At 44.8% G+C, this 13,032-nt stretch overlaps 1 protein-coding gene across 6 annotated transcripts in view; it reads left to right on the forward strand.

The window, feature by feature from the left end:
* LOC137232329 (kelch-like protein 18) overlaps positions 1-13,032 on the forward strand; it is a 50,144-nt gene that overhangs the window by 26,971 nt on the left and 10,141 nt on the right. For 3 of the 6 annotated variants that reach the window (XR_010946970.1, XR_010946968.1, XR_010946969.1), the window contains exons 10-11: positions 25-4,694; positions 6,653-6,739. Coding sequence is in view for 3 of the 6 variants with exons in the window: in XM_067754061.1 (XP_067610162.1) it covers positions 25-411 (387 nt within the window). In the remaining 3 variants the exon portion in view is untranslated. Of the gene's footprint in view, positions 1-24; positions 4,695-6,652; positions 6,740-13,032 lie in introns of those variants that run through there. The other 3 variants (XM_067754061.1, XM_067754060.1, XM_067754063.1) reach the window with 1 other exon arrangement.

Here is a 13,032-nt window from a genome sequence, read left to right on the forward strand (position 1 = left end):
CCTGCACCTGTCTCCCCGCTGCAGGTGGAGCACTACAACCACCACACAGCCACCTGGCACCCGGCGGCCAGCATGCTCAACAAGCGCTGCCGGCACGGAGCTGCATCCCTGGGAAGCAAGATGTTTGTGTGCGGGGGCTACGACGGCTCGGGCTTCCTCAGCAGCGCCGAGGTGTACAGCTCTGTGGCGGACCAGTGGTGCCTGATAGTCCCCATGCACACACGCCGGAGCCGGGTCTCCCTGGTGGCCAGCTGTGGGCGGCTCTACGCCGTGGGGGGCTACGACGGACAGTCGAACCTGAGCTCGGTGGAGATGTACGACCCAGACACGGACCGCTGGACGTTTATGGCCCCCATGGCATGTCACGAGGGAGGGGTCGGTGTGGGCTGCATCCCTCTCCTCACCATCTAAGGCGAAGGGTGGGATGTGGTGGAGTAGGGATCTGGTACAAATACAGGCACTTCCTTCCAGGGTTAGTCCCCCTCGGAAGAGGTGGTGGACCAGAAGACAGGGTGAAATGTGAGCTCGCCAGAGGTACAGTTTTCCAGGTGCTTAAGTCCTCCCTCCCTGTGCAGCCCTTGTGACCTTCAGGCCTAGGTCATCAAGATGCACAGCGTGGGACAGAAGCCCCTCTGGGTCCCGCAGCTGGTGACACAGGACTGCTTTGCTGGTCCACATGTCCACAGGCTCCATCCAAGCCCAGCTCCCACCTGCCACAGCTCTGTGGGTCGCCCATCTGCAGAGTGTCTTCCATCTGACACTCCTTGCCTACTGCTTGCCAGGTGTGTTGTGGCCAGTTTGCGATGGGGTGGCTTCAGTGGCCAAGCGTGTTGGAAACTGTGGGGTGTGGGTGGGAGAGGAGGGACACAGGCCGGGTTGTCCTCACTGCGAGGCTGCAGCCATGGCAGTGCTGGTTGCACACACGCACCTCCTCCTTCCATCTGAGCGCACCGAGAATTTTGTCTGCATTGCTGAGTAAGCACGAAGAACAGAAACTTTTCCTGTGTCTAATTTTGGGATTTCAGCGAGGTCTTTTTCATCTTGTTCAGGAGAAACAGAGGGAGAGGATAAAAGATACTTGAAAGAAACTGAAGGAAAGTTAAAGAAACACTTGAAAGAAACTGAAAAGAAAAATAATTTTTTAAAGTGAACATTTTTTTGCAAGAAGAAAACATAAAAGACACTAGAGGCAAATATGTGTTTAAATGGAAAACCACCCAACGTGAAAAGGGTGGTATCCGCTCCCACATTCGGATCCCAGGGTCCTAAGGCCTCGCATGGCACTCGGGGTTCCCTCTGAGCCCCTGTGTGTCCGGAATCAGTGCGCACTCGACCAGTCCTGTAGCAAGGTGCTCGTGGGGTTTGTCTTCACACCCACTATCAGAGGACTTTTTTAATCGTAGGCTTAGCGAGTTGGCTAAGTTATTGCCACTCTTCTAGGTGGAAGCTCCCAGCTTGTCGCTGGAGGCTCCAGATGCCCCTGTGGTTATCTCCCACTGCCACCATGGCACTCATGCAGATTCCCACCCCACTTTCATTCCTTCCTTATTTGACCAGCAGGAAACAGCAGGTCTGGCCAGATTCTCATTTGCCCATCTATCATTCTTGGATAGTTTTCTTCATCGTGATGCTTCTGAGGTACATTGACCATTTGTACCTCTAGAACCTAACCAGAGACTTGGTCCTTCCACCAGCCACGGCTGGCTTGATCCAGTAACCATATCTACCCTGCCAGTCCGCTGCTCCTCCATCCACTCGCCAATTCCAGGGGTCTGGTCTCCCCTCCAGCCCTTGGCAGACTGACCAGCAAGGTGGACCTTTATATTCTAGCAAAGCTGGCTTTATGACGTAAAGAACTAAAAGCTGAAAGAATCTCTTGCTGCTGCAAAGAACAGATTTTATATTTCTTCCTATGATCTTAGCTAATGACCTCTTGAAGAGACTCCATGCTCCTCCTTCCTCCTCCCTGGATGGGACCTTGATGCTGCACAGTGGGACCCCAACAGGAGGACTCTTCTCTTACCAGTGCACTGGGCAGTGGAGCTGTCCTTCAACTGCTGCTGCCAAAATTTGGTTTTCCAAAATTCTTCCAGTAGAGACTAAAAGAGGATACATTTCCAATGCAAGATTGGGTCTCAGGGTCCCAATCTCTACTTGGTTGGTCTGCCCATCGCTGCCTGCCTGGGTGTCCTGGAAGCCTGTTCAGAAAGGCACCATGTGACACCTGAGACGTCTCTCCTACCCTGGGACTGTGAGGTTTACCAGTGTGTGCAATCGCCATGTTTCCAGAGGGAAGTACCTTTGTTACCTGCCACTTAGGAGCTGGGCCTCTGCTAAAAGCACTTGAAAATGATGTTTTTATTTTAAAAGACTTAACAATCTGATATAGTTGAGCCTGGGCTTGTGGTAGAGCTCTGGCATTTCTCGCTCCCTGTCGGTTTGCCTGTTAGAGGTAGACTTGGAAGGAGGGTGGGGTCTGTTATTCCTGTTAGAGATGAGTTATCAGTGCTTGTCTTCTTATTATAAGCCCCTTTCTTTTGTGAATTTGCAACAGCACTGACAAACCTGGGTTGTGAATGTGTTAAGAATCAACCAGTGGACCTCACCAGGTCCTTAGGATGCTGACCCAGATTTTGCCATTGGGGTTGAGAGATCATTTTCCCATGATCTGCTGCTCTTGTGATAGCCTTCCTACATCTACTCCCACCTCCTGGTGTAGAAGTTACACTGCTCCACCTGGGGTCAGTGTTTCCAAGTAAGGTGAAGCCAGTGCCTTGATCTGGGCTCTGAGCACAAGTGAGCAAACACTAACATTTTCACACTCTCCACAGTTGGTTCCTCAGTCTGACGGCGATGACTGTTTACAGGTGGCTGGTCTGACCCTTTGATGTTGGAGCCTTTCCAGTAAAACCATGAAAAGAAGAGATGCCACCCATAGGTATTGTGAAAAGGGTATAGGGCAGATACTGTGGACAGTGAACCTTGGGGTCCGGCCCAGCTCTGAGCAGAGGACTGTGGCATTCGCTGTCCTAGGGTATTTCCCCTTAGATAACACAAGGAACCTTCTCTTCTGGGTTTCATCCGAGAGCAAAGCCAGGATGGGAGCTGAAGTCCAGCCTTTTGACTTGGCCACAGAGATGTGAGTAGGTAGGAATTCCGATTCCCCCTCCCCCCAATTTATTGTTTCCCAGAAAAATCTTAATTCCTTTTATTTATAGAACGCATGTCTTTTGTGTTAAGAAACCAAAGAGAAATAAAGAGTACACTCCTAATATCTTCTTGCCCTTTCCTGATTTTATTTTTTTTTAATTAGAGGTAAATCATATTTTTATCGTAATTCAGTGAAAAAATATTGGACAAAGTGAAAATATTTCTGTGAAAATAAGGAAAAAGCCCAACAGCATGGCAAAAGTAGTCTTTGGAGAGACGTGTATATTTTATAAGAATGGGTTCTGATGAAAAATATATGCAAAAGACTTCCTGAGCGTGTTGCATATTTGCTCCTGTCTGGATCACCACTTCTCTTGGATTTCCCCCTTTCTTCACTCCCTGCCATAAAACTCCTAGAGTTCCTAAGTGGAATGTGACTGCCTGTGACCACCTGGAGCCAAAACCCCCAGCTCCTTTTTTATACCTCCAAGCCAGAGGTGCTTAGCTTTGGTGCACATAAAAGTCACTGGAAATTTTTTAAACCACAGATTGACTTGTAGAACCCTCCCCAGAGACCAATTCCCTAGGGCTGGGGTGCAGCTCAGGCCCTTGTGCAGGCAAGTTTCCACCATGGTTGGTATGCTCATCCCAGTGTGAGAACCAGACTCCAGTGTTTAGTTTCCTCTTCCAGATCTGCCTTCCTAAGACTGCATCCTGGTTACTGTGGTGGTGGATTTTAGGAAGCTCTTCATGCACACTTTTCCAAAAGTCAGTTTATGGTCAGCCTCATCCAGTGGGTAATGGTTGTACTCTTGGATGACAACTTTTTTTGTGTGTGTGGCTGTGTTGGGTCTTCGTCACTGCACATGGCCTTTCTCTAGTTGCGGCGAGCAGGGGCTACTCTTCGTTGCAGTGCGCGGGCTTCGCGTTGCGGTGGCTTCTTTTGTTGTGGAGCATGGGCTGTAGGCACACGGGTTTCAGTTAGTTGTGGCACACGGGCTCTAGAGCGCAGACTCAGTCGTTGTGGCTCACAGGCTTAGTTGCTCCGCGGCATGTGGGATGTTCCCAGACCAGGGATCGAACCCATGTCCGCTGCATTGGCAGGCAGATTCTTATCCCCTGCGCCACCAGGGAAGCCCTGGATGATAACTTTTTAAAAACGTTTTTGGAAGGGTGTGTCACTCCCACATACACCCCCTTAGCATGTTTCACATATAAACACTGTTGATTCTCACTTGGTCCTCTTAGTAACCTCTGTGCAATAGGTGACATAGCTCATTTTAACATAAATTTTCTCAGAAGGGCTGAGTAACTGACCTGATTCATCAACTAATTGGTAGTATCGTCAAGAATTGAGACCAGATCTCCACATTCACAGTCCAGTTCACCTGAGGAAAGCAGTGTCTTCGTCCTCTGGAGCAGCTGATTCATCCAGCCTCCATGCCCCGAGTGTGGAGGTCTGCTGCCCAGTACTGTGATGGCCTTCGAGAAGCAGACTGAGCAGCGAGAGAAAGAGAAGAACCCTGTTTGGATTATGGAAACAGGTACCTTTGTGTTGAAAAAGAGGAAACCAGATTATCTGTGGACTCTACTGTGGGAGAAAGGTCAAATGCCTCTAAAGTAATAACAACCCTTTCCATGAACCTACACCCCTTTGCTCAGAACCAAAGAGCTCATGGGTAGAGCTCTTTGCTCAGAACCAAAGAGCTCATGGGTAGAGAGTGGACCAGTGAACTTTAGCTAGACTCATCTGCTTGACTTTCCATTTCTTTCCATGTTCTTTGAACTCTGCTTTCCCAACTAGCAGCAGAGCCCACTCCTCTTCACCCCAAAGATCAACAGTACTGGTTTTTACTGCTGCTCACAATAACATAACATTACCCAATGGAAAAATGGCAAGGGAATCTCACAGTTCTTACAGAAATTATCCCAGGCTTACTGTTTCCTATTTCATCTCTAGTGATACACAGATGTTTTCCTCTAACGGAGCTCAGTTCCCTATTTAATTCTCTTTTTCTAGGTTTGCAGTTCAGGATAAAAACCCAAACTACCTAGCATGGCATAGAAGGCTGCTGTGGTCTGGCATCTCTGGTCAGCCTAGTACTTCTCCTCCATGCTTGTCCCTGACTGTATCCCAGCAGGGCAGTGGCCTGTTTGCCTGTCTCACCCACTAGATGGTGAGCTCCTTAAGAGTCTCCACTATTGTGTACCAACACCAGACACATGGAAGAGACACAACCATTATGTTTCTTGACGAACTTGAGGTCAGGTATAGCCAGATTCAAAGTTCACCTAATCATGCTTCCTAGTTTCCCTTTGTTTTGCATCACTGTTGGTTTTTTTTTTTTACCATTTTATTGAGGTATAATTTACATACCTTAACATTCACTCATTGTAAGTGCAGTTCAGTAGTTTGTAGTAAATGTGCAGAGTTGTGCAACCATTACCACTACCCCATTTTATACTATTTTCATCAATCCATAAAGTTTCCTCGTGCCCATACACAGTCCCCATTCTCACCCCTGTCCTTGGGCAACCACCATTTTGCTTTCTGTCTCTATAGATTTCCCTGTTCTAGATGTTTCATATAAATGGAATCATACAATATGTGGTCTTCTGTGTCTGGCTTCTTTCCTTAGAATAATGTTTCTGAAATTCATTCATGTCATAGAATATATCAGTAGTTTGTTCTTTTTATTTTATTGTTCCTGAATAGTATTCCACTGTATGGATATACCACATTTTATTTATCCTTTTTTTTTTATCAGTTGATGAATATTTAGATTGTTTCCAGTTTAGGGCTTTTATGAATAGTACTGCTATCATGTACAAGTTTTTGTGTGACATATATTTTCATTCCTCGAATATATTCCTAGGAATGGAATTGCTGGGTCATACGTACGGTAAGTTTATGTTTAACCTTTTAAGAAACTGACAATTTGCATTTCTCTAACAACTAATGGTTTTTGAGCATCTTTTCATGTTCTTGTTAGCCATTTGTCTATCTGTAGTAAAATATCTACTGAAAACTTCCCCATTTTTAAATTGGGTCATATGTCTTATTGAGTTAAAGAATTCTTCACATATTCTGGATACAAATTCTTTATCAGATAAATGATTTGCAAATATTTTCTCCCAGTCTGTGGCTTGTCTTTTTATTTTCCTAATAGTGTCTTAATAATGTTGTAGAAGTTTTTAATTTTGATTAAGTTTAGTTTTATCAGTTATTTCTTTTATGGATTGTGCTTTTGGTGTCGTATCTTAAGAGCTTTTGCCCAACCCAAGGTCATGAAGAAATTCTTCTAGAAGTTTTATAATTTTAGCTCTTGTGTAGGTGTATAATCCATTTGAGTTAATTTTAGAATTCATCTTTTTTTGTGCGTGGGTATCCATTTGTCCCAGCACATTTGTTGTAAAGGCTATCTCTTCCTCCATTGAATTGCTTTGGTACCTTTGTTGAAATCAGTTAACCATAAATATAAGTGTTTACTTCTACTTCTAGACTCTCAATTCTGTTTCATTGATCTCTATGCCTGTCCATGAGCCAATACCACACTGATTGTATGCTACTGAGTTTTCCAGCTTTAAAGTAAGTCTTAAAATTAGATAATGTAAGTTCTCCAACTTTGTTCTTTTTAAAAATTCTGTTGAATATTTTAGGTACTTTGCATTCCCATATAGCTTTTATAGGTCAGCTTGTCAATTTCTACAGAAAGTTTTCTGGGTTTTTAATAGATATTGTGTTGAATTTATAGTTCATTTGGGGAGAATTACCATACTGACAATACAAAGTCTTCCAATCCATGAACATGGGATGTCATTTGTTTAGATCTTCCTCTGTTTCTCTTAGCAATATTTTGCCATTTTTGTTGTATGAGTGTTGTACTTCCTTCTGTTAAATTGATCCTAAGTATTTTTGTTTTTATGCTGTTGTGGATGGAAGTGCTTGCTTAATTTTAATTTGGGGTTTTTTTTGGTGCTAGTATATAGAAATACCGTTGTTTTTTTGTATATTGATCTTATATCCTGTGACCTTGCTAAACTTATCTATTAGTTTTTCTTTTCTTTTTGTTTTTTGGCTGTGCCACGTGGCTTGAGGGATGTTCCCCAACCAGGGATTGAACCCGGGCCATAGCAGTGAAAGTGCCGAAACCTAACCACTAGACTCCCAGGGAACTCCCTATTAGATTTTATCTTTTAAAAACAAAAATTGTAGGGCTTCCCTGGTGGCGCAGTGGCTGAGAGTCCACCTGCCGATGCAGGGGACACGGGTTCGTGCCCCGGTCCGGGAGGATCCCACATGCCACGGAGCGGCTGGGCCCGTGGGCCATGGCCGCTGGGCCTGCGCGTCTGGAGCCTGTGCTCCGCAACGGAAGAGGCCACAGCAGTGAGAGGCCCGCGTACCACAAAAAAAAAAAAAAAAAAAAAAAAAAAAATTGTATATGTGTATTCCTTGGGATTTTCTACACGCATGATGTGTCATCTGTGAATAAAGACAGTTTCACCTTTTTTCTTTCCAATCTGGAAGCCTTTAATTTTTTCCTGCTTTGTTGCACTGGCTAGAATCTCCAGTACAGGGAGTTCCTTGGTGACCTAGTGGTTAGGACTTGCTGTGGCCCAGGTTCAATCCCTGGTTGCAGAACTGAGATCCTGAAAGCTGCGTGGCCTGGCCAAAAAAAAAAAGAACCTCCAGTACAATGTTGTGTAGAAGTTGCACAAGTGGACATTCTTGCCTTGTTCTCAGTCTGAGGGAGGAAAACATTAAACATTTAGTCCTTCACCGTTAAATATGTTAAGCTGTGGATTTTTTATCAATGTCTTTTTTCAAGTTGAAGAAGTTTTTTTTGTTTGTTTGTTTGTTTGCGGTACGCGGGCCTCTCACTGTTGTGGCCTCTCCCGTTGCGGAGCACAGGCTCCAGATGCGCAGGCTCAGCAGCCATGGCTCATGGGCCCAGCCGCTCCGCGGCATGTGGGATCTTCCCGGACCAGGGCACGAACCCGTGTCCTCTGCATCGGCAGGCGGACTCTCAACCACCGCGCCACCAGGGAAGCCCTGAAGAAGTTTTTGTCATGAATGGGTGTTAGGTTTTATCAAATGCTTTTCCTGTACCTATTGAGATCATCATGTGGTTTTTGTCCTTTAAGCTGTTAATATGTATATAATATTGATTTTCAAGATGCTGACCCAACATTGAATTCCTGCGATAAATCTCACTTAGTAATGGTGTGTAATCCTTTTTATGTTGCTGGATGGTTTGCTGATTTTTTAGGAGTAGTTTCTGCATCTGTGTTCACTAGAGAGCTATTTTCTGTAGTTCTCTTTTCTTGTGATGTCTTTGGCCTTTGATACTGGCCTTATAGAATGAGTGAAGTGTTTCCTACTTATTTCTCTAAGAGTTTGTGAAGAATTAGTATTATTTTTTAAAATATTTGATACAATTCACCAGTGAAGCCATCTGGGCCTGTTATTTGAAGGATGATTTTAAATTTCTTATTCAGTTTTTTCACTTGCCTGGGGGCCTCCTGAGGGTGGGTACCCACTTCTCTTAGAAGGTTGGATTCTTGTGGTTAGGGATATTCTTGCACCATTAACAGAGATTGATATTACCAGAGTGGGCCTGGTCTGTGCCCTTACAAGCCCCTCACTTTCCCTCTCTCCCTTGCCTGGAGATGCTCACCTCTTCTTGTCTCAGAGATCATGATCATCTCTTCTCTCCACTCCGGTACTTCCCACTTCCACCTCTTTCTAACTTCCAAATATAAAGAGGCCTCAGAGCTCAGAGTGAGCCCTCCCTAGCTGATACTGCCCTTTCCATATGTGAGGAAGGCATCTGGAGTCTTATCTCTGGGCCAGCACAGATTCACGTATGCACTTGAATATGTCCCAGTATGACCATGTCCAAAGTGGAACCTCAAACCTGGTCAGCCCTTAGTTTTCCCCATCCTTATAGTGTATCTCTCATCTTCCCAGTGGTTTAGTCAGGAACCCAGTGCTGGGTTTTAGAGGGAGGAAGGGATGAAAGTTACTCATCATCATCATCTCCATCAGCTAAGCCATGACCTAGTTCTGTTGACTCTATTTCCAATCCAGTTCTATCCTCTACTTCCATCCTAGTCCACACTGTCAGCATATCCCTTAGAACCTGGATCACTACAGTGGCCTCCTAAGTGGTGTCCCTGCTTCCACCCTTGTGCCCCCGCTTCCACCCTTGTGCACTTTGCAGTCTGTAGGCAGCAGAGCAGCCAGAGTGAAATTGTAAAGTTGTAAACCAAAATTGTGTCACTCTCCTGTTCATACCCCTCCAGTGGCTCTCCAGGGCTTCAGGGCCTGTTCTCTTCTTGGGATGGTTTGGGGAGAAGTTCAGACACAGTTGCCTTAGCAGATAAGAGGTGTGGCCCCCTCCATCCCAAACAGAGCACTCCTTGGTTCTTTTTTTTTTAATGTATTTGTTTTTGACTGCATTGGGTCTTTGTTGCTGTGCACGGGCTTTCTCTAGTTGCGGCAAGTGGGGGCTTCTCTTGTTCTGGAGCACGGGCTCTATGTGTGCAGACTTCAGTAGTTGTGGCTTGCAGGCTCTAGAGTGCAGGCTCAGTAGTTGTGGTACACGGACTTAGTTGCTCCGTGGCACGTGGGATCCTCCCGGACCAGGGCTCGAACCCGTGTCCCCGGCCCTGGCAGGCGGATTCTCAACCACTGTGCCACCAGGGAAGTCTCTCCTTAGTTCTTTATAGAGCATTGCATATCAAGTCTTGTCAGATCCTCCCAACAGCCTGGTTGAAGAGCTAGCAGGGCTATCCCCATTTTATAGATGTGCAAATAAAGGCTGAGAGTGGGGGAGGAGACCTACTCAAGGCCACTCAATAAGTGGTAGAGAAAATAGATAAAACAGATAACAAATTGTGATACATCCATACTTGGCAATAAAAGGAATGACTGATATATTGATACAACATGAATGAATCTCAAAATAATGATGCTTAGTGAAAGAGCCAGACAAAAAAGGAGTATATGCTGTATGCTCTGTCTTGGTCTGTTCAGGCTGCTGTAACAAAATACCGAAGACTAGGTGGCTTATAAGCAACAGACATTTATTTCTCACAGTTCTGGAGGATGGGAAGTCCAAGATCAAGGGACCAGCAGATTCACTGTCTAGTGAGGTCCTGCTTCCTGGTTCACAAACAGCTGTCTTTTTGCTGTGTGTCCTCACATGATGGGCATGGCAAGGGAGCTCTCCGTAGTCTCTTTTATAAGGACACTGATCCCATTCGTGAGGGCTGTGCCCTCATGACTTAATCACCTCCCAAACGCCCTCCCCTCCTTACTTTAGAGGTTAGGAGTTCAACATGTGAATTTTGAGGGAACAAAAACCTCCATTCTATAGCAGATTCCATTTATATAAAACTCTGGAAAATGCAAACTAATCTGTAGCAACAGAAAGTAGATCACAGTTTGCCTGAGGACAGCAGGATTGGCGAGGAGGGTATTTGGGAGGAGTCAGGGGATATAAAGGAGTGTGAGGAAACTTTGGGGGATGGTGGATATTTGCACTGTCTGTGGTGATGGTTTCACAGATGTATACTATGTCAGACTTACCAAAATGTATACTTTGAATATGTGCAAGTTATTATATGTCAATTATAGCTCAATAAAGCTGTTTTAAAAAAAAAAAAACAGACACTGATTTTCCACTGTGGCTTCTGAGTCCCCAAGGTCTGCTGTCTCCTCTGGGGCTCCCGATCCTGGGGTGCAGTTCAGGCCGAGATGGTAAGGCGACCTGTGGACTCCAAGGGCATTGTGGTCTCCATCACGTGGGGACAACCCCAGCTTAGCAGCTCCTTTGCTGGAGTCAGGTGTGTCCTCTATGTGGGTTAACTTCAGAATCCTGCTTTTGTCTTTTTTTTTTTTTTTTTTTTTTTTTGTGGTACGCGGCCTCTCACTGTTGTGGCCTCTCCCATTGCGGAGCACAGCCTCCGGACGCACAGGCTCAGCGGCCGTGGCTCACGGGCCCAGCCGCTCCGCGGCATGTGGGATCTTCCCAGACCGGGGCACGAACCCGTGTCCCCTGCATTAGCAGGCGGACTCTCAACCACTGCGCCACCAGGGAAGGCCCTGCTTTTGTCTTTTGACACAAACACTTTCCTCGATGTTACATGGGCTTCAAGATTATCACGGTTTTGAAATGTTTAATTCCTTTATGCATATGCTCACCTCATACATACCCCTCCTATTTCATATAAATGCAGAAGTGTGCCTCATAGTCATCCTTGCTAAAGTGCAGCTCCCACTTTTTTCTTTTCCTTTTTTGCTGACTTCATTCTCCTACCTCTTGTATCAGTAACTCCCCCAGAATAACCCACGTTAATACCCTGGGGTATTTTCTTCTCTATTTTCGCTACACCAATATAAAGCATCTGTATGTATCTGCAGGTCCATATTTGGGAGTTTCTGTTTTACAGAAGATGGATTCCATTGTACATAATTTTTGGAGCCTTCTTTTCCCCACACCTTCTGCTGAAGCTCTAATCCATTTTTAAAGGCTGTGTCATGTCCCAGGGTGTATATGTCCCATCATTTATTCAGCCATTTCTCAGCTGGTTGTTTCTTTGTTTCCATATGTTGGCCATTGGGTTTTCTTGAAAGATGTTATTTTATTTTTTTACACATGTGTCTTTAATCCAGCTAGAATTTTTAGCAGATACTGTATTTTTTCCTCCAGATGGTGAACCAGTTAGGCCTGCCTCATTTATTAAAATATCCACCCTTTCCCCACTGAATTGAACTGCCAGTTTAGAACTTACTGCCTATGTTTTCTTCTAGGAGTTTTATGGTTTCAAGTCTTCCATTTAAGTATTTAATCCATTTTGAGTTTATTTTTTGTATATGGTGTGGAAAGTTGTCTAGTTCAGTTGTTTTGCAGGTAGCTGTCCAGTTTTCCCAACACCGTTTATCGAAGAAGCTGTCTTTTCCCCATTGTATATTCTTGCCTCTTTTGTCATAGATTAATTGACCAAATAAGTGTAGGTTCACTTCTGGGATCTCTGTTCTGTTCCATTGATCTATATGTCTGTTTTATGCCAGTACCATACAGTTTTGATTACTGTAGCTCTGTAGTATAGTTTGAAATGTGTGATACCTTCAGCTTTATTCTTCCTTCTCAAGACTGTTTTGGCTATTTGGGGTCCTTCGTGTTTCAATACAAATTTTAGAATCATTTGTTCTAGTTCTGTGAAAAATGCCTTTGGTATTTTGATAGGGATTGCATTGAATCTGTAGATTGCCTTGGGTATGTTCATTTTAACAATATTAATTCTTCTAATCCATGAGCATGGCATAATATTATTTTTGATGCAATTGTAAATGGGATTGTTTTCTTAACTTCTCTTTCTGATAGTTCACTGTTAGTGTATAGAAATGCAACAGATTACTGTATATTAATTCTGTACCCTGCACTTTACTGAAATCAGTTATTAGTTCTAATAGTTTCTTGGTGACATCTTCAGGATTTTCTATATGAAGTACAGAAAATGTTGTCATCAGCATACAGTGACAGTTTCACTTCTTTCTTTCCAATTTGGATTCCTTTTCTTCCTCCCTCCCTCCCTCCCTCCATTCCTTCCTTCCTTCCTCTTTCCTTTTTCTTTTCTTTTTCCTGCCTCCCTCCTTCCTTCCCTACCCCTCTCCATTCCTTCCTTCCCTACCCCTCTCCATTCCTTCCTTCCTTTCTTCCTTCCTTCCTTCCTTCCTTACCTCCCTCCCTCCCTCCCTCCCTCTCTCCCTCTCTCACTCCCTCCCTCTCTCTTTTTCTCCCTCCTTCCCTCCAGCACTATATTGAACTATAGGACTTCCAGCACTATATTGAATAAAAGTGGCAAGAGTGGGCA

This window comes from Pseudorca crassidens, chromosome 10, assembly GCF_039906515.1.
Source record: "Pseudorca crassidens isolate mPseCra1 chromosome 10, mPseCra1.hap1, whole genome shotgun sequence".
NCBI classification, from domain to species: domain Eukaryota; kingdom Metazoa; phylum Chordata; class Mammalia; order Artiodactyla; family Delphinidae; genus Pseudorca; species Pseudorca crassidens.